General features: G+C 42.3%; 1 protein-coding gene across 1 annotated transcript; it reads left to right on the top strand.

Annotated features, from left to right (window-relative positions):
• Nucleotides 1–10,919: 10,919 nt before the first annotated feature.
• On the top strand, nucleotides 10,920–19,464 carry CHCHD1 (coiled-coil-helix-coiled-coil-helix domain containing 1). Its single transcript, XM_082222986.1, has 3 exons — nucleotides 10,920–11,102; nucleotides 15,902–16,020; nucleotides 19,072–19,464. Exons 1-3 carry the CDS (start codon nucleotides 10,952–10,954, stop codon nucleotides 19,183–19,185), a joined length of 384 nt encoding a protein of 127 aa, XP_082079112.1. The 5' UTR covers nucleotides 10,920–10,951; the 3' UTR covers nucleotides 19,186–19,464.
• The last annotated feature ends 3,282 nt before the right edge of the window (nucleotides 19,465–22,746 follow it).

Raw genomic sequence — 22,746 nt, 5'->3', positions numbered from 1 at the left:
AACCACAAGTTGTTCATGCAAACCTTAACTACAAAACCACATCTCTAGCTATAAAACGCCAAAAGACATCCTGGAGTTTATTATGTCTTAACTTTTTATGTGTTGTAATATCTGTTTACCTTTTAAAATATTTTCCCCTCTACTGTCAACCCCCTGCCAAATCAGATATACCGAACAGATTGCTTACTTCCTTTTTTAAAAATTTGCGGGCATGGATATTCAATTTTGTTTTGTTTTTAAAAAGAGGCACATAGACCTGATGAAATGCTGAACAGCTGGTGGCAGCAGAGAGTTAAACCAAACTGGATGCTTCTCAATATTAACAGGGAAAGGTAAGTGTGGCTGTAGGATTACTGGCAGAGCTTTGATCAGGATGAAGCCTTCCCAGTCACAGTACTGAATGAACCACACCAGGGGAGATTTTGCGATTAAATACACAAATTCAAGGCTATTTTAGTGTTATGAATAGCAAGTAGAGTATGCAAAGATTTACCAGTGCCAGAGCTGTTGTTCTGGGACAAGCTAAAAATAATATTAATATGGTATTCTCACTCTGGAAACTACATTTTTTAATGGCATCAAGGAAAGACCAATTCAGATAAGATTTTGGCATTGTTTCATTTGCTACTGCTTTATATGGAGCAAACCTCAGCTCTCGAGCAAAAAAAAGTAGCATTTCTGCTGCTGTAAAGTCATTTCAGAAAACGTGTGTTTCTTAAATTACATTGAGCGTGGTCAGCAGGGCTTAACATTAAGAGTCATAAATGGTTGCACTCATAAATATTGAACATTAATCGGTAGAGTCTTTTTGTTATTTTTATGTATTTCATTTTATACAACAAATAGTTGACATTATAACATAAATTCACATCGCCTATCAGTTAAACAGTATACAAATAACTACATCTCTATGGACTAAAATACAGTTTAATGTTTTGAACAGTGCACTTTATGATACTGCATCTTCCCATAATTTGTAGGGACTACACTTCCCATACTTTGTAGGGACTACAATTCCTACAGTGATTGTTTCATTAGGCTGACAATGACGCATTTCCTTGCTATGGGAAATTGAATGGAGTTAGGAACAATGATAACTGAAAAGAATTTATTTCTAAAGTGTGTTTTCCTCCTGGGAAACATTTTATTCCTGTTCACAAAGGTGCATTTCTTTTTGCACAATTTGCCATGTGGCCGCCTTAATTCTGCTAATATCTTCAAGTCCAGTTTTATGTGTGTCAAGAGCTGTCACAACACTAGTTCTGATAAGGTCTGTTCTTTACCAACAAGCTCATTCTGCGTACAAAGTCAACCATTCAATAAGAGGCATACAAACTGTTGCTTGTATTAAATGCAGCACTAAGTAGGCATCTGCCTGTGTAAGGATTTAAGCCTACACAACAGGACTTCTCTCCCCCTGATCTGTTCTTGGGGGGCCTCACGCAACCCTCCGGAAGAGATGTGGGGAGGGCACAGAGTTCATGCAAGGGAAGAAAGGAAGGGAGTCGCCATGCACAAGCAGGAATATTTACACCATGGGTAGGCAAACTAAGGCCCAATCACCTTCTAAATCCAGCCCATGAATGGTCCGGGAATCAGCGTGTTTTTACATGAATAGAATGTGTGCTTTTATTTAAAATGCATCTCTGGGTTATTTGTGGGGCATAGGAATTTGTTCATTTATCTTCCCCCCCCAAAAAATATAGTCTGCCCCCCCCACAAGGTCTGAGGGACAGTGGACTGGCCCCCTGTTGAAAAAGTTTGCTGACCCCTGATTTACACTGATGGGATGCATTAGATACAAGCCATAATCTCATACCCTCCAACGTTTCTCTGATGAAAACAAAGATGTCCTATTCCCAGTGGCATAGCGTGGGGGGTGCAGGGGGGGCCGGCCGCACCGGGCGCAACATCTGGGGGTTAGGGTTAGGGGGCGCAAATCCACGGGTTAGGGGGCGCAAATTACTTGCCTTGCCCCGGGTGCTGACAACCCACGCTACGCCACTGCCTATTCCACAATAACAATTTTATCTGGGCAGCTTCCAACATTATTATTTTTTAAATACTCAGGTTTCTCTTCAGATCGGATATGAAAGAAACATAATAAAACATTAAAAATCTTCCCTATACAGGGCTGATGGTTCGGAAGTCGGATAACTCCATGCCCTCCAACATTTCTCCAATGGAAATAGGAAAAGTGGGACATTCCGGGATCGAATCAGAAACTGGCACGGCTTCTGTAAATCTGGGACTGTCCCTGGAAAATAGGGGAGGGTCTGTAATCTTTATTCTTTTATCGTGTTACTTGAGATCCAGTACGGTTCGCTTGCTTTTCCCTGTCCCCAGGTAGTTCAAGAGAAGATGCATGGCTAAAAAGAGACTACAGGGTGGAAACTTGTGTGGAAGCCATAAAGCAGAGTTGGCTAACATTTTATTCTCCATCTGTTGGACTTCTGTTGCCACAATCCCAGACTATTGGCCATGCTCGATGTTGATGAGAGATGGGTATGCAACCACATTGCAGAGTCTCAGGATAGTTATAAAGGTTGGGTAGCTATGCACGGAACATAAGCTCAGTTTCCATAACCCTCGAATGTGCCATAGAAACAGTTGGCCTGTTTTAAGCAGAGATCTACGAATCTAAAGTTTGTAGCAGGTAGCATGCAAAAATGTTGCACACATACAATTCTACAAGCTATTTATGCTTCTCTTTAAAGGCAAATATTTTGGTCTTCTGTATTTAGATGGTGGGATGCGGGTGGCGCTGTGGGTTAAACAACAGAGCCTAGGACTTGCCGATCAGAAGGTCGGCGGTTCGAATCCCCGCGACGGGGTGAGCTCCCGTTGCTCGGTCCCTGCTACTGCCAACCTAGCAGTTTGAAAGCACTGCAAAGTGCAAGTAGATAAATAGGTACCGCTCCAGCGGGAAAGTAAACGGTGTTTCCGTGCGCTGCTCTGGTTCGCCAGAAGTGGCTTAGTCATGCTGGCCACATGACCCAGAAGTTGTACGCCGGCTCCCTCGGCCAATAAAGCAAGATGAGCACCGCAACCCCAGAGTCGGTCACAACTGGACCTAATGGTCAGGGGTCCCTTTACCATTACTATTTAGATGGTAATAATGAATGGGGGGGCATGAAAAAGCTCAAGAATCAACAAATTAGGGTGGCAGATTGAGGTGAGGAGAGAATGGTTTATAAAGGGATTGAAGCAATGGGAACTACTCTAATAAAACCATTGTTGCTTCAGAAGACTTAGCTCTGGCACAGGACTGGTATTTGCACAGATTTTAGCTTTCAAAAAGGTCCTTTATGTTTCTAACCTGGAAGCAGGCCACTGTAATAAAGGGAGATATTGTGTTGGGTTTAAATAATAAGTATCTGTAGCTTAATGTGAATTTATAAACTTTATTTTGCCAGCATTACGCTTATGAGAACGGCTGCTCATTTGTTCCCGGAGAATGACAGATTCCACCTTGTTAAGCTATCAGTATAGCTGGCCTAAAAATGTATTTGAAGTTGCATCGATCTCTTGTTCAGGAAGAAATCCTGACTAACATAATCTTAGAACAGTGGGTTTCACCCTCAGGATTGGAGTAATACTTCTCACTCTCTGCTCTCCAGGCTGCCTGGAATTATAGTAAAAGGTGTAGAAGAAAAAAACATTTTACATTCACTTGCTTTGCCTACAAAATAAAAGAAGTTGTAAAAATGCATTTTTGTTATGAAAACAATTATTATGATGCACTATGGAAACAAAGAACAAAAAAAGCATTTGTTGGTATGCTTGCAGGCCGTGGCTGGTATTCAATTAAGTTTTACTCAGGCCCATTGAAATAAATGAATATTACTAAGTTAGGTCCATTCATTTCAATAGGTCTGTTCTGGGTTGGTCCAGTTGATGTGGTGACAACAGAGTGGAAGGGTACTAAGGAAAGGGAAAGTATTGCATTGTGATTATTTTGGGGCACCTCACCTCAATTTTGGCTCAATTATACTTTTCCCAAGAGAACTGGGTGTACGTAATGTACATATATGAGTTTCTAAAAGTTGTAATGTTGTAATGCTGTGTTTTAATGGGGTAACTGTGCCCCTAAAGGAACAGGTGTGCAGCCTGGGAGTCATTTTGGACTCACAGCTGTCCATGGAGGCACAGGTTAATTCTGTGTCCAGGGCAGCTGTCTACCAGCTCCACCTGGTACGCAGGCTAAGACCCTACCTGCCCGCGGACTGTCTTGCCAGAGTGGTGCATGCTCTAGTTATCTCCCGCTTGGACTACTGCAACGCGCTCTACGTGGGGCTACCTTTGAAGGTGACCTGGAAACTGCAATTAATCCAGAATGCGGCAGCTAGACTGGTGACTGGGAGTGGCCGCTGGGACCACATAACACCGGTTCTGAGAGATCTGCATTGGCTCCCAGTACATTTCCGAGCACAATTCAAAGTGTTGGTGCTGACCTTTAAAGCCCTAAATTGCCTCGGTCCAGTATACCTGAAGGAGCGTCTCCACCCCCATCGTTCTGCCCGGACACTGAGATCCAGCACCGAGGGCCTTCTGGCGGTTCCCTCATTGCGAGAAGTAAGGTTACAGGGAACCAGGCAGAGGGCCTTCTCAGTAGTGGCACCTGCCCTGTGGAACGCCCTCCCAGCAGATGTCAAAGCAATAAACAACTATTTTACTTTTAAAAGTCATCTGAAGGCAGCCCTCTTTAGGGAAGTTTTTAATGTTTGAAGCTGTACTGTTTTTAATATTCAGTTGGAAGCTGCCCAGAGTGGCTGGGGAAACCCAGCCAGATGGGCGGGGTATAAATAAATTATTATTATTATTATTATTATTATTATTATTATTAACACAGGGTGCGATATTTCTCCCTGTGAAGGCTCAATCTATACACCTTTCCCCCATGAGGATTACCCAAACACTAATCTGCTTTGTGAGCCACCTTGAACGTTTCGGTTCTGATGTAGAAATGCTGCTAAGAAACATGTGAGTGAGAACTATTTGTGAGAATGAATTCGATTTTGAACAGTGGATGACAGGATGTGTTTAGATTTTATCAGCACCAGCAGTAGTTGAATTCTCCTAAAATTCTCTTCCTATTCTCTAGCAGTTACAGTGGTACCTCAGGTTAAGTACTTAATTCGTTCCGGAGGTCCGTACTTAACCTGAAACTGTTCTTAACCTGAAGCACCACTTTAGCTAATGGGACCTCCTGCTGCTGCCACGCCGCCGGCACTATTTCTGGGTTAGCGGAGTCTGTAACCTGAAGTGTATAGGGAAATCTTTTAGATGAGTAAGGCAATCTGCCACCCCAGGCAAGAGAGTAGTTGTGCTTGTTCTTCCAGCATAAAAGAGCAGGTTGCTTTCTATACCTTGTTCTTTACCGGACAGTGAAGTAGCCGCTCATTCTCCACTTCCAGCCTCTCTGCTCCAAGCAGGTCACAGGGAGCCAGACAATTCATTTTTCATTTCTCCTCTTGCGGCCTGAAGGACAGTCTCACCGGTGAAGCCAGTGCGCAGAGTGCGTGCATTATGAGTAGCATCGCTGACTGATGTGTAGTGTAAGTGGCAACATGCTTATTGAAATTGCATGGCTTTAATGTCCTTGATTTCATTTTCGAATTACGTTTTCTCGTTGCAAATTACATGCCCAGTGTTTTTCTTTGACAAAGAGCAGCTGTAAGCGGACTTAGAAGTGACAACTACTGAACAAATGACCCACTGCTTTCTAGGTCCCTGTTAGCTACCTGATTCCAATGGGCATCCCTTTCAGTCTCACAGCTTATGTACTGGCCAGTCCCCTCCCACACTGTATTTGAGAACTCCCTTGCTGTTCCCTCTCAACAGCCACTCCTTTAATTGACTGGCTATCCTTTTAATTTCAGCAAGTTCCTTTGGCGGGAATAACTGAGTCTAATTGGACCCCAGGCACCGCTTGCGGAAGTAGATTAATCAAATGGGGCGGGGGGGGGGCGTTTCCTGAAGCTGTGCAAAGACCTCCACTGATCAGACAGAATTCATCAGACAGGAAATCCTTTTAGTGATGCAATTGCTGAGCCAAGACAGACCATGCCGTAATAAACGGCATACTTACGGCTTGACCCAGACACTATCTCATATCTTGCACCATGAGGCACAAGGACACTGCAGAGAAAAGGGTGGGTCTGCAGATATTTATTCTGACTACAGCAGGCATGCTAAGCATGTCACTCTTCTTGCTTTTGTAGTTCCAAGCACTATAGGCATAGCTTAGGAGAAATGGGCATTTCAGAGCTGCACATACCATCGATCCCTATCCTATCATGCCAGAAGTTGCTTTCTTACCTAAAAATGACAGGTTAATCTGCAAGCGGGCTAAGGGAGAATAACAAAGGGGAAATGTTGGGACTGGTCTGATGGGGAACAGGAATTAGTGCGCTTTTGATTTGCACTTACATAGGATTTGCACTTGCATAGTGGCCACTGGCCTGATCCCGCAGTCTCTCCTTTTGTCCTTGAGCTACCTGTATGCTTGCAGATAATTGGGAGTCCAAATAGGATGTCCAATGCATTGCATTGTCATTGAGAGCTTGGGAGGCTATCGGAGTGGAATACGACGACGGTCATCTAGTCCAACCCTCTGCAATGCAAGAATCTTTTGACCCAACGTGGGGCTGGAACCCGCAACCCTGAGATGAAGAGTCTCAAGCTCTTACTGGCCGAGCTAACGACACTCACAACTTGAACAGTGAGGGAAAAGAGACGGAATGATGGGTGACCATACTGACATACTGGGATTTCATCTTTTAAAAATGCTTTCAAATGATACATGCACATGCAAACATATACAGAGATATAAAATAAAAAACAATATTTTAATATTAAATATTAAAAATAAAATTAAAAATAGTATATATATATATTAATTGTATATATACTATTTTTAATTTTATTTTTAATATTTTATTTAATATTTAAAATTAAAGTTATTCCCACCACAACCACAGTATTTTTAATTTTATATATAATTAATATATATAATATTAAAATATTATATATGTATATGGGTGTGTGTGTGTGTATATATTATATATATATATTTGCTTTCGTAGATTTTCACGGGTATAGGAATGCAGGTTTTGGTGTCTTCGGGTGTCTTCCCGTGTAAGAGTCGGGGTGTCTGTGCGACGTTTCGACGAGGTCTCACTCGTCATCTTCAGGCTGGTGCTTTCGGCTTCTTGTTACTGGAACAGAGCAGAGTCTGGTGTTTGAGTTCCTATAAATACTGTTGAGGGGTGTGGTGTATAGCCTCCAACGTTCTGGGTAGAGAGGAAGTTCCTAGATTAGTGTGCCTTTTCTTCTTTTGTTCCTTAATTACTTGAGGGATATCTTGGGTGATTTCATGAGTGATATTCTGAATATCACTGGGTGGGTCATTAATTACTTGAGGGATATCTTGGGTGATTTCATGAGTGATATTCTGAATATCACTGGGTGGGCCATTAAGTGTAGATTAGATTGCTAAAGCTCTCGTGTCTTGACCTCTTGAGCTTGTGAAGAGTTTTTCTGAGAAGATGGCTGTGCTGCATTTAGTTGTGCTCTGGCTTGGCTTCGTGTATAGGGGCGAGCTATGGTTTTGTGCCTTGTGCCAGCCAGATCTGTGTAGGGATTGCAGGGGGGTGCAGCATCCGGAGGTGCCACTATAGTTTGGTTGCTGGATGGAGTCTGTAATATGTCTGTGGAGAGGGTCTGGGTTTGGGTCTGGTGTGGTTGATTGGTGACGGCGTTCTGTGTGCCTCTGGTTCTGGTGTCGGTTTTTGTGGGGAGGGCTAATTTCCAGATGTCTGGCAGGCGGGACGTGTCGTCACGCTTGTTCATGTTGTGAGGGTGTTTCTCTATCTCGATGGCTTCCATGATTATTCTCTTGTGGTGATGTTCCATGTTAAAGAGCAATTTGGAATCTGCAAAATTAATTTCGTGTCCTGTTTCTTTCATGTGTTGGAAAAGAGAGGAAGTTTTTTCTTCTTTTTTGACGGCATTCTTGTGTTCTGCGATACGTGCATTTATTCGTCTGTTTGTTTGTCCAATGTACGTGGCTGGGCAGACTTTGCAGGGTATTTCATAGACCCCTTGGTTTTCCAGCTGGATTTTGTCTTTTGGGTTTCTGAGGATATTGGCTATTTTTTGGTTGGTGCAGAAGGCTGTTTTGATATTGTGTTTATGGAGGATTTTGCTGATTTTGTCTGTAGTGCCCTTGATATAAGGAAGGAGGGCCATGCCATTGTTTTCTTCTGTGTCTTGGTTTTTGGGGGGTGTTTCTTTTTGGATTAGCTTCGTAACCCTGTTTTTCTGGTATCCATTGGCGATTAACACATTTGAGAGATTCTGTAACTCAGTTGTCAAGTGGTCTTTGTCAGCCAGGCGTTTGGTTCTGGAGATGAGAGTCTTGGCTACGGAGTTTATTTGTGCAGGGTGGTGGTGTGATTGTGCATGTAAGTAACGGTTGGTGTGTGTTTTTTTCCGGTAGATAGTGTGTCCTAGGGAGCCATCAGGTTTTTTGTAGATTAGGACGTCAAGAAAGGGGAGTTGGTTGTTGTCTTCTATTTCCATAGTGAATTGTATTTTGGGGTGTAGGCTGTTGAGATGTGTGAGGAAGCTATCTAGTTTTTCTTTTCCGTGTGGCCAAATTACAAAGGTGTCGTCAATATATCTGAGCCAAAGTTTGGGTTTGTGTTCTGACTTGTCTAAAGCATTGGTTTCAAAGTGTTCCATGTACAGATTTGCGATGACCGGTGAGAGGGGTGATCCCATGGGTGCTCCTTCTATCTGTTTGTATCTTTGTCCATTGTGGATGAAGTACGTGTTGGTTAGGCAGTGGTTGGTCAGGTCCAGGATGTATTTGGGGGGGTTGTATTTGTTTTGAATGGCTGTCAAGGCTTCATTAATGGGCACTTGAGTGAAGAGATACAAACAGATAGAAGGAGCACCCATGGGATCACCCCTCTCACCGGTCATCGCAAATCTGTACATGGAACACTTTGAAACCAATGCTTTAGACAAGTCAGAACACAAACCCAAACTTTGGCTCAGATATATTGACGACACCTTTGTAATTTGGCCACACGGAAAAGAAAAACTAGATAGCTTCCTCACACATCTCAACAGCCTACACCCCAAAATACAATTCACTATGGAAATAGAAGACAACAACCAACTCCCCTTTCTTGACGTCCTAATCTACAAAAAACCTGATGGCTCCCTAGGACACACTATCTACCGGAAAAAAACACACACCAACCGTTACTTACATGCACAATCACACCACCACCCTGCACAAATAAACTCCGTAGCCAAGACTCTCATCTCCAGAACCAAACGCCTGGCTGACAAAGACCACTTGACAACTGAGTTACAGAATCTCTCAAATGTGTTAATCGCCAATGGATACCAGAAAAACAGGGTTACGAAGCTAATCCAAAAAGAAACACCCCCCAAAAACCAAGACACAGAAGAAAACAATGGCATGGCCCTCCTTCCTTATATCAAGGGCACTACAGACAAAATCAGCAAAATCCTCCATAAACACAATATCAAAACAGCCTTCTGCACCAACCAAAAAATAGCCAATATCCTCAGAAACCCAAAAGACAAAATCCAGCTGGAAAACCAAGGGGTCTATGAAATACCCTGCAAAGTCTGCCCAGCCACGTACATTGGACAAACAAACAGACGAATAAATGCACGTATCGCAGAACACAAGAATGCCGTCAAAAAAGAAGAAAAAACTTCCTCTCTTTTCCAACACATGAAAGAAACAGGACACGAAATTAATTTTGCAGATTCCAAATTGCTCTTTAACATGGAACATCACCACAAGAGAATAATCATGGAAGCCATCGAGATAGAGAAACACCCTCACAACATGAACAAGCGTGACGACACGTCCCGCCTGCCAGACATCTGGAAATTAGCCCTCCCCACAAAAACCGACACCAGAACCAGAGGCACACAGAACGCCGTCACCAATCAACCACACCAGACCCAAACCCAGACCCTCTCCACAGACATATTACAGACTCCATCCAGCAACCAAACTATAGTGGCACCTCCGGATGCTGCACCCCCCTGCAATCCCTACACAGATCTGGCTGGCACAAGGCACAAAACCATAGCTCGCCCCTATACACGAAGCCAAGCCAGAGCACAACTAAATGCAGCACAGCCATCTTCTCAGAAAAACTCTTCACAAGCTCAAGAGGTCAAGACACGAGAGCTTTAGCAATCTAATCTACACTTAATGGCCCACCCAGTGATATTCAGAATATCACTCATGAAATCACCCAAGATATCCCTCAAGTAATTAATGACCCACCCAGTGATATTCAGAATATCACTCATGAAATCACCCAAGATATCCCTCAAGTAATTAAGGAACAAAAGAAGAAAAGGCACACTAATCTAGGAACTTCCTCTCTACCCAGAACGTTGGAGGCTATACACCACACCCCTCAACAGTATTTATAGGAACTCAAACACCAGACTCTGCTCTGTTCCAGTAACAAGAAGCCGAAAGCACCAGCCTGAAGATGACGAGTGAGACCTCGTCGAAACGTCGCACAGACACCCCGACTCTTACACGGGAAGACACCCGAAGACACCAAAACCTGCATATATATATATATATATATATATATATATATATATATATAACGGATCGCATTTCCCCCACAAGACTTAAGTCCCGAGGTAAGTTACCTTACCCCGCTGTCTTTCTGTATTTCTAGCGCGAGTTCTCATGTTCCATCTCAGAGAGCGAGAGAGCGAAAGCGGAAAGTAACCCGAGAGTCCCCCGTTTCCCCCACCCCCGTGAGCGAGATCACGACTCTCTACTTTTCCTATCTCTACAGCCTCGCGCGACAGTCACGCGGCGAGGGCTGCTTTCCGGCCGGCCCTTGGCTGTCGCAAAAGCGCAAAGATGGCGGCGGCGGCTCCTTCGTCGGGTTACGCGGCTTGGGTGGCTCGGCTAGCCGAGCTGAAGAAGCTGCGGGGCAAGCAGCCCCGGGTGAGGCCTTACCAGCCCCTGGTGCTGGCCAACCAGGTCTCCAACCGGCGCCTGGGCCTCGGAGGTGGGTTTCCTCCACAGTCCGAGCTAGGGTTGTCCCCTCTCGCGTCTCCTATTCCAATGTAAAATCCTACGGCCTGTATTGATACTACAGTTTTGTCCTGTATTTCAGGTCTTCTCTCTCTTTCTGCTAAGTTAGGGACCCACTCCGAATAGGTAAAAAAAGGTAAAGGACCCCTGGACACGGTTTACAAACACGTGTTTGAAAGGGTGTGTGAAAGGTCATGTATTTCATTGAATATTTACCAGATAAATTGTAAAGAGGATTATTGTAATAACCTGCAGTTGTATAAGAGTATACAGTATACCTCAGGTTAAGTACTGAATTCGTTCCGGAGGTCCATACTTAACCTGAAACTGTTCTTAACCTGAAGCACCACTTTAGCTAATGGGGCCTCCTGCTGCTGCCGCGCCGCTGGAGCACAATTTCTGTTCTCATCCTGAAGCAAAGTGCTTAACCTGAAGCACTATTTCTGGATTAGCAGAGTCTGTAACCTGAAGCGTATGTAACCCGAAATACCACTGTATATTTAAAGTAGATGAATAAATGAGCAAATTAAGTTAATTTGGATATGCAGGAGATATTACAAATAAATTCAAGGAATCGCAGAAAGAGGGGGAAGGAAGTCAAGTTTTGAAATGTTAAAACGATTGGAAAATTAGTGAAATGTATAAACCTGAAAAGCATAAATAAAATTTAAGAAAAAGAAAAAGAAATGTCACGTATTTGAGCTCTGGGTAGCCAAGCGCAGACAGATTTGCAAATTCATGAGTGTGTGTGAGAGAGACAAATGTCAAAGGGGCCATCCTATTAGGCTGCAATAGATTGTAATGGATTGCTCTGAAGTCACTTCTCACCCAGCCCTGCCCTGTATTTTGCCAGAACATAGGTGGCAACCATAGACTCCCAACTCAGACTGCACCCCGCTCCACTCCATGCGCAGCAGACCGCTGTGGCTACACCAACCTGGTTCAACAATGTCCGTTAATTCCAAGGTATCTGCTGCTCTGGATATGAAGCCTAGAGTCGTAGGGAGTTGGAAGGGTTCCCATAGGTCATCTGGAACTTTTGCCCCAACCTGGGGCTTGAACCCACAACCCTTGAGATTAAGAGCCTTAGGCTCTACCGACTTTGCAGTACTGACATTTATTTCTTTGTCATATCAATTTTGGGGGGGCTGCATTTCAATCCCACTGTTCTCGGATGTATCGCACAAACGTATGTTCTAAAGACAGAGCTAGGGGTTGTTAGGTTTGTGAAGCCCTTGCTGCTCTGGGAAGGAGGGAAGGAGACTATTTCATAGAATCATATCGTGTAATTGTAGAGTTGGGAGGGACATCATGGGTCATATAGTTCAACCCCCTTGCAATGCAGAAATCTTTTGCCCAAAGTAAGACTCAAATATACAAACCTGAGATTGAAGAGGCTCACTCTCTGCAGTGCCAAATGAGCTGGTATTAGGATTGTGAAGCCCCTTTTCCCCTAGGAGGGAGGGATAATATTTCATAGAATTATATCCTTTATTTGTAGAGCAGTAGGGACCCTGAGGGTCATCTAGCTTGACATCCTGTGAGGGGAAACTGCCTACATAAATCTGGCGCTGCATGCGATTCCTGGTCCAATTTGAAACCATACCAGACCCTGCTTAGCTTTGCAAATGTGCTAACAGTTTTATTGTTGTGCCGCTAGGAGTAGCAATGTGACTGGTGCTAAACTTCACACCAGCACCCATACGCTGATTTGATTTGATTCACTGTATTTCTGTGACACTTTTAGCTAAAGTGAATCTCAAAGCACTGCAAACCACACCCACACTATGTGAAGGAAAAGGTTGCAGCTTCTGGGGCGTCTCAGCTTAGAGAAAAAGCAAGCAACAGAAGGGCAACATGAGGAAAGTTTATAAAACTGCTCGGGCCATGGAGAAAGCAGACAGAGGAAAAGCCTCCCTCTCTCTCAAATGAAACACTTGTTTTATATTATTTATAAAATTTCCCTTTACCTGAGAATCACAGGGTAGTTTTGCAATATTAAAAAACCCCATGAATTGTATAACATAATAAATGAAATAATAACGTCCCTGAAGGTGACACTTGCGCTGGGGTATTGGTTAGGGTTTTTTGGGGGGTGGGCTGTGAAGTTGTTGCTGTTATTGATATTAATTTCTGGTATCTTTATTTTTGGTCTTATGATTATGTGGAAATTGTTTGGTTTGGTTGTGTACTTTTTGAAGTTTTATTTGTTGTTTGTGAATACTTTTGCTATGTAAGTCTGTGGTGCAATGGGTCAGTGCACCTGGCTGTTAACCAGAACGCTAATGTGGACCTGACGTGAAACAATCAGTGTTGCAAGGACATGTTTTTGATAGTTTCCACAGCAGAACCACGCTGCAGCTTGCACACAGATATACACACCAATATTTAAACAAAGACACTCGTCATGAATCAGCTAAGGTCTGTCCCTAGCTGGGTGAGGAACCACATGCATAAATACATTTTTTCATATATCAACCATTCCTCATACCTGCTGTTGGATTGATGCATGTAAAAAGGGAGTTTCAAATGAACACCCTGGATTTTTTTTGGAGGAGTGCTGATTGGTCCAGGGTCCCCACAGAAAGAATACATCTGTATGTGCAGAGCACATGTGAGGGCAGCTGTCAGATGCAACCTCGTCCACAGGTGAGGGATGTTGTTAACATCCCTAAACTGATAGAAATGCAGGAATTGTACAAATCAGCTATTTGGGAGGGGATGTTTCGCAGGCAAGGAGGAAGTGATCACCGTGATTAATGTTTTTTCTAACATGCTTCTATGCTGTGTGCATGCTTTATTTGGATTGGCGTTATCATTGCTGCGCTTTTGAAAACAGAACTCTTGGTGTGTTAAGTTCTACATATGCAACCTGAGGCAAATTGCTTCTTTTATAAACAGAGCCTTTGCTATCCTATGTATCTATGTATGTATACTCAAGCTGCACTGAATTCTATGGGAGTTATTCCCAAGTAAGTTTCATAAGACTGCAGCTTAAAGTTCTTCATTCACACTGAAAACATGTTTGATGCTCATATGTCGTTAACTGAAACTGGCTGCTAATTTGCAGGAATACTTTTATCGCCTCCTTGGTCATTGTCACACATGCATGCAAATTTATGGGGTGGTGTGTGTGTGTGTGTGTTTGCCTACATTCAGCTGAATATGAACGTTTGGTCGAATCATTTTGCTTCATAGTGCCCTGAAGGCTACCAGACTTTGTCTGTGGCAAATGGCCAGAGGGAATAAATTCCACAACTGGAACACTGTAAAACATGCTAATTGTTCCCTCAGTATTTATAAAAGTAAAGTAAGGGAGAAAACCATGTGTTGTATGTAGGAAATATTCTTTCTAGTTGGCAGGGAAAAAAGGGTTGTTACTTTGTGATCAGGACTGTATTTTCTTCAATTCAGTCTGCATAAAATTTCATAGACAATCCAAGAACTGGTACAGGCTTCTAAGAATCTTGCCTTTTAATTACAAAAAGTGAAACCTAATCCTTAAAAACTTATGTTATATTACATTTTGTTAGCCTTTCAAAGATTTCATATGGCCTTGGTTTAAAATAGTTTTTGCCAAAACTTCTGCTGTTAAGTGTTCTAGAGTTTGTAACTTGTTCATCTCAAATGTCCTTGTGTTGTATTCCCTCCCCTGCTGTTCACCATTTATACGTGCATTTTCCTTCACACAGTTCCTTCTGGAAAAAGAAATTCAAAATTCACGAGAAGTGCAAACACCGAGTCCTTATCTAAACAGAATACATTAATTGAGTTACGTTATGAAACCTAAGCATGCTTACATTAAAATTAAATTCATTTTGAACTCAGAATTTGCCTTTCCTTTGTGGTTTCCTGTGCAGAAAAGAACAGTGCAACTATGGTGGCTTAGTTCAGTTGTTATGCCAGACCATGGTTTCCACTAACCATACACTAAAACCCAAATCATAGTATGGGCTTCCAAGCAAATGATAGGTAAACTGAGGTTTAGATGCTTGTCTATTTTCTCTCTTTGGTCACCCATCTTATTTTAGTTGCAGTGTCTTTGGTGGAACAACAGTCATAACTATGGTTTATTAATTCAGAGGTTATGCCAAACCATAGTTGGCACAAATATTAGATTTGTGAACAATGTTTTTAAATTCTGGTTGCTGGCTCATTAGCTAACCATATTTTTGTCCAGTCAAAATATCACACCAAACTTTCCTCAAACTTCCTTACCCGTGATCTAGCACGATGTCTGAATTGAGCCGCTGACAACATATGAAGCTTTGAGAAGAGGCAGGCAGACTGATAAAACCATTGCCCTCATCCTTGTGGCTTCCTTACATATGAAAAGTACAGTCAAACCTCGGTTGTTGAATATAATCCGTTCCGGAAGCCCATTTGGCTTCTGAAATGTTCGACAACTGAGGAGCAACTTCTAGTTGGTTTTAGGAGCTTCCTGCACTCAGCGGAAGCTGCGTTGGACGCTCAGCTTCCGAAAAACTTTTGAAAAGTTTACTTCTGGGTTTTTGGCGTTTGGGAGCCAAAATGTTCCAAAACAGAGGTGTTCGGTATCCGAGGTTTGACTGTACAGTATTCAAATAGTAACTAGAAGTGAAATTCCCAATTCCAATGGAGGCATGTGTTTTCTTGGATTAAGGATACAATAGAAAACAGTGTGAAGAATCTGCTTACTTTTACCGTCTTCAGTGTTTCATATGGTATTCATGCAATAGAGTTGTCACTGTTATAAAATGCTCCTGAGTAATGGCAGTTTCCTTTCTTTTCCAGAGGCAACATGCATCACAGAGATGTCATTAATGATGGCCTGTTGGAAGCAGAATGAGTTCAGTGATGTAACTTGCGCCCAAGAGATCCAGACATTCTTCAACTGCGCTGCAAAGGCAGAAGTAATTATGTCCCAATTTATCCTCTAATCAAGCTGCAGGAAATTAGTTTCCATACATAATTTGAGCATGTAATACCACCAAGGGCCTTCTGGCGGTTCCCTCATTGCGAGAAGCAAAGGTACAGGGAACCAGGCAGAGGGCCTTATCAGTGGTGGCGCCCGCCCTGTGGAACGCTCTCCCATCAGGTGTCAAAGCGATAAATAACTACCTGACATTTAGAAGACATCTTAAGGCAGCCCTGTTCAGGGAAGTTTTTAATCTGTGATATTTTAGTGTATTTTTGGTTTCTATGGAAGCCGCCCAGAGTGGCTGGGGAAACCCAGCCAGATGGGCAGTGTACAAATAATAAATAATAATAATAATAATAATTATTATTATTATTATTATTATTATTATTATTATTATTATTATTACAAATCTCCATCATTGTGTTTGTATTATCCTGAGAGGCAGGTCATTACATTGTAATTGCTTACTGCTGAATGTTAACCTGAATGTGTGAAACCGGCAACAGTGGTGGTTTAGCAAATGGTAAGCATATTTGCCCAAGACAGTATAATGCGAAGGTGCAACCCAGATAATACAGCTTTAAAAAGATATGGTGTGCTGGTTAATGATGCGAGTAGATTGAATATGTGAACTTGCCATTAGGACCCATGCATGGAGATTATAGGTCCATCACATACCAGGTGTCATTGAAACTAATGAAATCGCTACAAAACTAATGTGGTTAAGGCGTTGGTTACATCAGGTGATATGCTATTGTGTGGCTGCATATTTTTAAAATACCAGTGTGTGGCAGATGGAATTGCTTCTGCAATTGTTGAAACATCTATTTCCTATGGCATCTGTGGTTTCATATCTGTTTATTATTATTTTTAAAGTTCTCATCCTGCTTTTTAAACACAAGTTTCAGAGTAGTTCATTGCAAAAATGTCTAAAACAATAAGAAAATATATAATTGAAACAGAAACAACCAAACATAAAAAATACCTGAAAAAGAGCAGCTGTTTTTATTAGCAACTTTTTTCTGTTTTATATTTCTTTGGTTCTTATCGTGGGCAGTTTTGAGTTTCAGGAAAAATCGGTTCTAGAAATTGCAAATAGCTGGTGCAGTCTGCACCAAACACAGTCCTGTTCCCTTCAAAGGGCTGCCAGATTGTTAACAGGGCTGCATACATGTGACTCCCATTTTGAAACAAATGCCTACAAGCCTGTCCACCCATTGGGATTTGGCATAATTATTACTGTGGCTGCATTATATTTTTACTGTTGTTCTCAATGGTTTATTTTTTTTGTAATAACATATTTTAAATTTTAGTGATGGCCTGGTTTTGTTAGCTTTTAATGAGGAAAATCAGGGTATAATCAGGGTTAAACAAGATGTACTATGTACAATCCAATTTGGAAGGAGAGAAACCTCCACTGTATAGCAGAGGAATATGGCCTTGTGTGTTAATGGACAACAGCAAGGAATTCATGTTTCAGGTAAGCTATAGAAATGTAAAAATCCCATGAGAGTTCTTTTTATAAACAAATATCAGTGTCCCCCCCCCCCAGTTCCCCCAGTTTATAACTTTATGATATCTGGGGTGCTTCTGCTGTGCACTCCATGCCTGAAAATGAGATTGATCAAGTATTTGACTTCTCAACCAATCCAACCAGTAAAATACTGGCTAAGCATGTAAATTTAGAATCCTGTACACAGTTCCTGGGGTTAGTACTTTTCAATTTGTTTGGGCATATTCCTGAGTTGATAAGCATGGGATTGTGCCATTTTGTATGACTGTAAAATAGAGAGAGATTGAGAGACTTAAAACTATCACTGCTATACCAATATAAATTCATGTAAACAATATTCAGGAAATTGACCAGTTCTTGATTTTTTTCTACAACACCTGAGTCACAGTCATTTTTTAAAAAATAAATTCAAGACAAGTTGTTTTTAAATGTGGTTATAGCTGTACATCAGGGCAAGATATGCCTTCCCTTAAATTAATCAGGGAGTACAGTGATACCTCGGGTTACAAACACTTCGGGTTACAAACGCTTCGGGTTACAGACTCCGCTAACCCAGAAGTAGTACCTCAGGTTAAGAACTTTGCTTCAGGATGAGAACAGAAACTGTATGATGGTGGTGCAGTGGGAGGCCCCATTAGCAAAAGTGGCACCTCAGGTTAAGAACAGTTTCAGGTTGAGAACGGACCTCCGGAACTAATTAAATTCTTAACCAGAGGTACCACTGTAAAGGACTCTAATTACTGCCTTTGCTATGAAGCAATGATGCAGTTTTCAAAAGTAGGCCACCACCTACACAAGGGCATTTTTTACTTTGTGGAATATTTGGCTGCAGGCTTATAACAGTGGACCTGTATCTCAACCTTGTTAAAACGTGTAATGAGACAGATTAAGTTCTGTTTCCATCTTGCATGTAATAATCATTCCCATTGTGCAGGGGTGACTTTTGAGTGCACCCCACTGTGTCATTAAACCATAAATTGCAAGTAACCGTGAGAGCATGTGCCAATGGAAACAAGCTTCAAGAAGGAAGAGGATGCCCGGGAACCATGGACCACAAAATAGAAAGTGTACCTGCCAGTGTTTTTCCTAGGGTTCAAGGACTACAGTCAATCGAATTGCTTCAAATCAGAAGTGTTTTGATATAATACACATACTCTATAGTTACTTTGCCAAGGCTTCTGTTTTGTGAGTTACACTTATTCTTAGAAAAATATGATCCTCCCTTGTTGCTGTACAAGCCACTCATATCAACAGGAAACTGACTAGACGCAAAATGTGACCAAGTACATTCTAATAACGTCTTAAGGATATATTGTCCTCCTATTCCTAGGAATTGATAGTAAAAGTCCAGCTCCTCTTCCTTGACTGTAATATTTATCATTTCACTGTTTCAAATAACTTGAGTTACCACTGGCTTCTGAATGCAGCTCTCTCTAATTGTCCAGAGGTTGATGCTTGCAACATTGGGAATATTGCTGGGATTTGTGCGTCAGTTTAATAAATATAGGAAATTGTTTCTGTTCTTTTCAGGCAGAACGCAAGCAAAATCTTCGACAAGAATCTCTGGGCCAGTCGGGGAAACTTGGTTCAAAACAAATCAACAAATTACTGAAAAGGTTTCCAAATATCACATACAATTATTAAAGAGAATTGCTTCCCCAAGTATCTGTGAACACCAGGACTGGAATTTGAAGAAACTCACCGCTGGTTGGTCATTCCCTTTGAAATGGACGGGAAATGTTTTCCTGCATTTCATACTGTTTTTTGGAATAAAACTTCTGTCGAGATAAGATGAAGACCTAAAGTTTCCTTGGATACCAAGAGAAGCTACAGCAGTTATTTGACCAGATAAACTTTTGCTTGAAATGTTCTTCAATAGCATCAAATTTGAGTCGTCAGTGAAATAAAATCTTTTGTGAAATCTTGTCTGCTGTTATAGAGCAAACTTTCTTTTTGAACTTTGGCCTCCAAACTGCTAAACAGCAGCATCCCATAAGCGTGACCCTTGCAGCCAAGAGTTCCCAGTATGACATGAGTGGTGGTGGTGGTGGGAAGTATTGTGAGTGTTAAATTATTGTAGGATCACACAAAGATAAAGCTCAGAGTCTTTTTCATAGTGCCATCTGTGTGCCACCACCAGAACATTGGCCTCACAACTAGGGAACTTCCTTATGGGAACTTCCCAGTCTAACCCTGACCCTGATTTTCAGTGGTGGATAGGAAAAAGTTGAGAAGCAGGAGTGCTTTAAGGGGAGTGAGAATGGATTGAGTTCTCTTCATTTGGTCCATAGAATTTGGCAGTTCTTAGAATCCGTTCCTGGATTCCATTCACTTGTGAGGGGCAAAAACCTCTCCCTGCTCCCTAATTTAACACTTCTCTACTTTTTCTCATAAAACTTTTAACTTCGGTTACTAAAAGTATTGCATTTAAGGGTGCTGTGTTTGCTGGGGACTAAAGGGAAGGTAAAGCCTCAAAATATGCTTGAAGTGAAACAATTTTATGCTGTATTACGCCCAACACTTTTCAGCATGCTGCCTTCTGAAGGGTCACTGACTAATAACAACAAAGATTACTTTGAGAGATTGTGGGGGTTTTTTAGTTAGATAAAAAGAATCTAATTGCATTTTAGGCGGTGGTGATGAAAGACTTGTGAGTATACAACTTCAGTTTTTGCTAACTGCTACATTTGTTCTTTGTCATGTTCCATAGACCTTTCCTTTATTTGAAACTAAATCTGCAGAATGCTAAAGTCAGTTATCTGACCTTGCAAGTGACTTACGTTCTGATAAACAGTTACTTTTTTTATTAAGGCATTCTTTTGTTTAACGTTTTTATTTTAACCAAAGAATTTAGACTAGATTATATTTGGAATTCTTCTCTCTTCTGGATATTTCCTATTTTCAATAGTGTGGATGATATACCCCAGGGGTGGCCAACTCCCAAGAGACTATTATGGGGAGGAAAAGGAACAGCCACTCACCAACAGATCTGGGAAAGCAAACAGCCTGACTGAGTAAACTTCGTCTTCCGTTTTGCAGATTGTGCAACAATGAGACGAGGGGGTGGGACAGGGTTCTAATTTACCAATGCTGAGGAAAGGGAGCCAGCGATCTACCAAAACCTCCAGGGGATCTACCAGTAGATTACGATTGACCTGTCAAACATCCCTGATATACTCCATTTGTTTCTGTGGTTGGTGGAATATGCAAGGTTATTTTAACGTTCAGTATTTTTATTTTTGTCCTTTTTATTACTGGTCTTTGTGCTCCTGAGGAACACGTGTTGGGCATATTGCATTGTAAATTATTTGGGCCTTATTTTGAGGCTCTCCCTCCTTAAAATATTTTAAAATTTACAATCTTATCATATATGCAATAATAGTAATAGTCAACTATACATGACAGTAAATGGTTAAGGGAGCAGAACTTTGCTCCCTGGGAGAGTGACTGAGGACCGTAGGATGTTGAGGACCTCTCTCTGTGGGTGTAGAAACAGGTCTGCCAACAGATGCACATGAAATGGCTGCAGAGACTGGTATGTTGGCAGCAGATCAGAGGAGGCCCCTTCCTTCTACTGACACACATCCAAAAGAGGCAAAAGCAACAACAATCCTATACCAGCCCGGGAGCTGTCAGTGGGATGGGAAAAAATTAAAACAACAAATGGGAGAAAAACTCGGAAAAGCTGTTCCCACACCTTCCCACAGTCACCCATATGATTGGCAGGGCTTAGAAGGAAGTGATTCCTTCACCACAGACCTTAGGATTCTTCTACCCAAGTTCAAACAGGGGAACACTATTAAGCACAAAGACACAAAACTGGAGTACATACAGAGTTAATAGGAATACATTGTTCTGGGTTTCCCGACCCGAGTTACACTTTGAAACTTAGCTGCCAGTGTCTGAAAGGCAATCAACTTAACTACTGTTAACTACTTCCCATGTTTCATAAAACTATTTCAGTTTATTAAGCCATGGCACACCTTTCTTGGTCTCAAAAGTGACTCCTACAATCAGCCAAAAGGTCTTCTAACCATGTAAACCAGATCCCTGGTACATCTCACCACTGATTGTACACTGAAGAAGGTCCAGTCTGAGAACCTCAGACTTTTCTAAAGATAACATCTGGTTTACAAAATCTTGCAAAATTTCACCACTCTCCTACAATCCTGTCAGATCTAGTAGAAAATTTCCATTAATTGGTTGACAGGGCTCTCTCACGTCTTATATATCTCATCTCTCTCCTCCCCCCGACTCCCCGCCATGCTATTTCTGATTCAAGATTTATTTGCTTTCAAAAGTGTAGCCAAAATGGCACCCTATAGGCACAATAAATAGGAATCAACTGACTTGGGGTAACCTTGAAGGGTTTTATTTATTTATTTAATTTGTTAGTTGCTTTATCCTGCTCAGGGCAACCCAAAGCGACTTAAAACCACACACACACACACACCTAAATACATTAAAGCCTAGAGGGGGAATGCATTAAAAATTATCACACCCGCTTGTAAAAGGCCACATATATAATGAGGGTGCTAGGTGAGCCTCCCTGGGGAAAGCATTTCAGAAAGCAGGGAGCCGCTGCAAAAAAGGCCACTTCTCATGTTGCCACCTTCCTCTCATGGAGGGGGCATGCGAAAAAGCACCTCCGATGAGGATTGCAGGGTCCGGGTTGGTTCACTTCGTATCTGGCTCTGGCTCTGTTCAGACAATGACATCTGGGTCCTTCTTAGCAACAGAGCAAGACTGATTTCTGTTTGCACCATGGTATATTCTGGGACGCGGGTGGCGCTGTGGGTAAAAGCCTCAGCGCCTAGGGCTTGCCGATCGAAAGGTCGGCGGTTCGAATCCCCGCGGCGGGGTGCGCTCCCGCTGCTCGGTCCCAGCGCCTGCCAACCTAGCAGTTCGAAAGCACCCCCGGGTGCAAGTAGATAAATAGGTACCGCTTACCAGCGGGAAGGTAAACGGCGTTCCGTGTGCTGCGCTGGCTCGCCAGATGCAGCTTTGTCACGCTGGCCACATGACCCGGAAGTGTCTCCGGACAGCGCTGGCCCCCGGCCTCTTGAGTGAGATGGGCGCACAAACCCCAGAGTCTGTCAAGACTGGCCCGTTCGGGCAGGGGTACCTTTACCTTTACCTTTATATTCTAGGGGTGGCCCTCCAGATGTGGCTGGATTTGTGCTATGCTGACTGGGGTCGATGGGA

This window comes from Podarcis vaucheri (assembly GCF_965113315.1).
Source record: "Podarcis vaucheri genome assembly, chromosome: 5".
NCBI lineage: Eukaryota > Metazoa > Chordata > Lepidosauria > Squamata > Lacertidae > Podarcis > Podarcis vaucheri.
The sequence above is the reverse complement of the archived record's forward strand: the minus strand, read 5'-3'. Positions and strand labels throughout refer to the sequence as shown.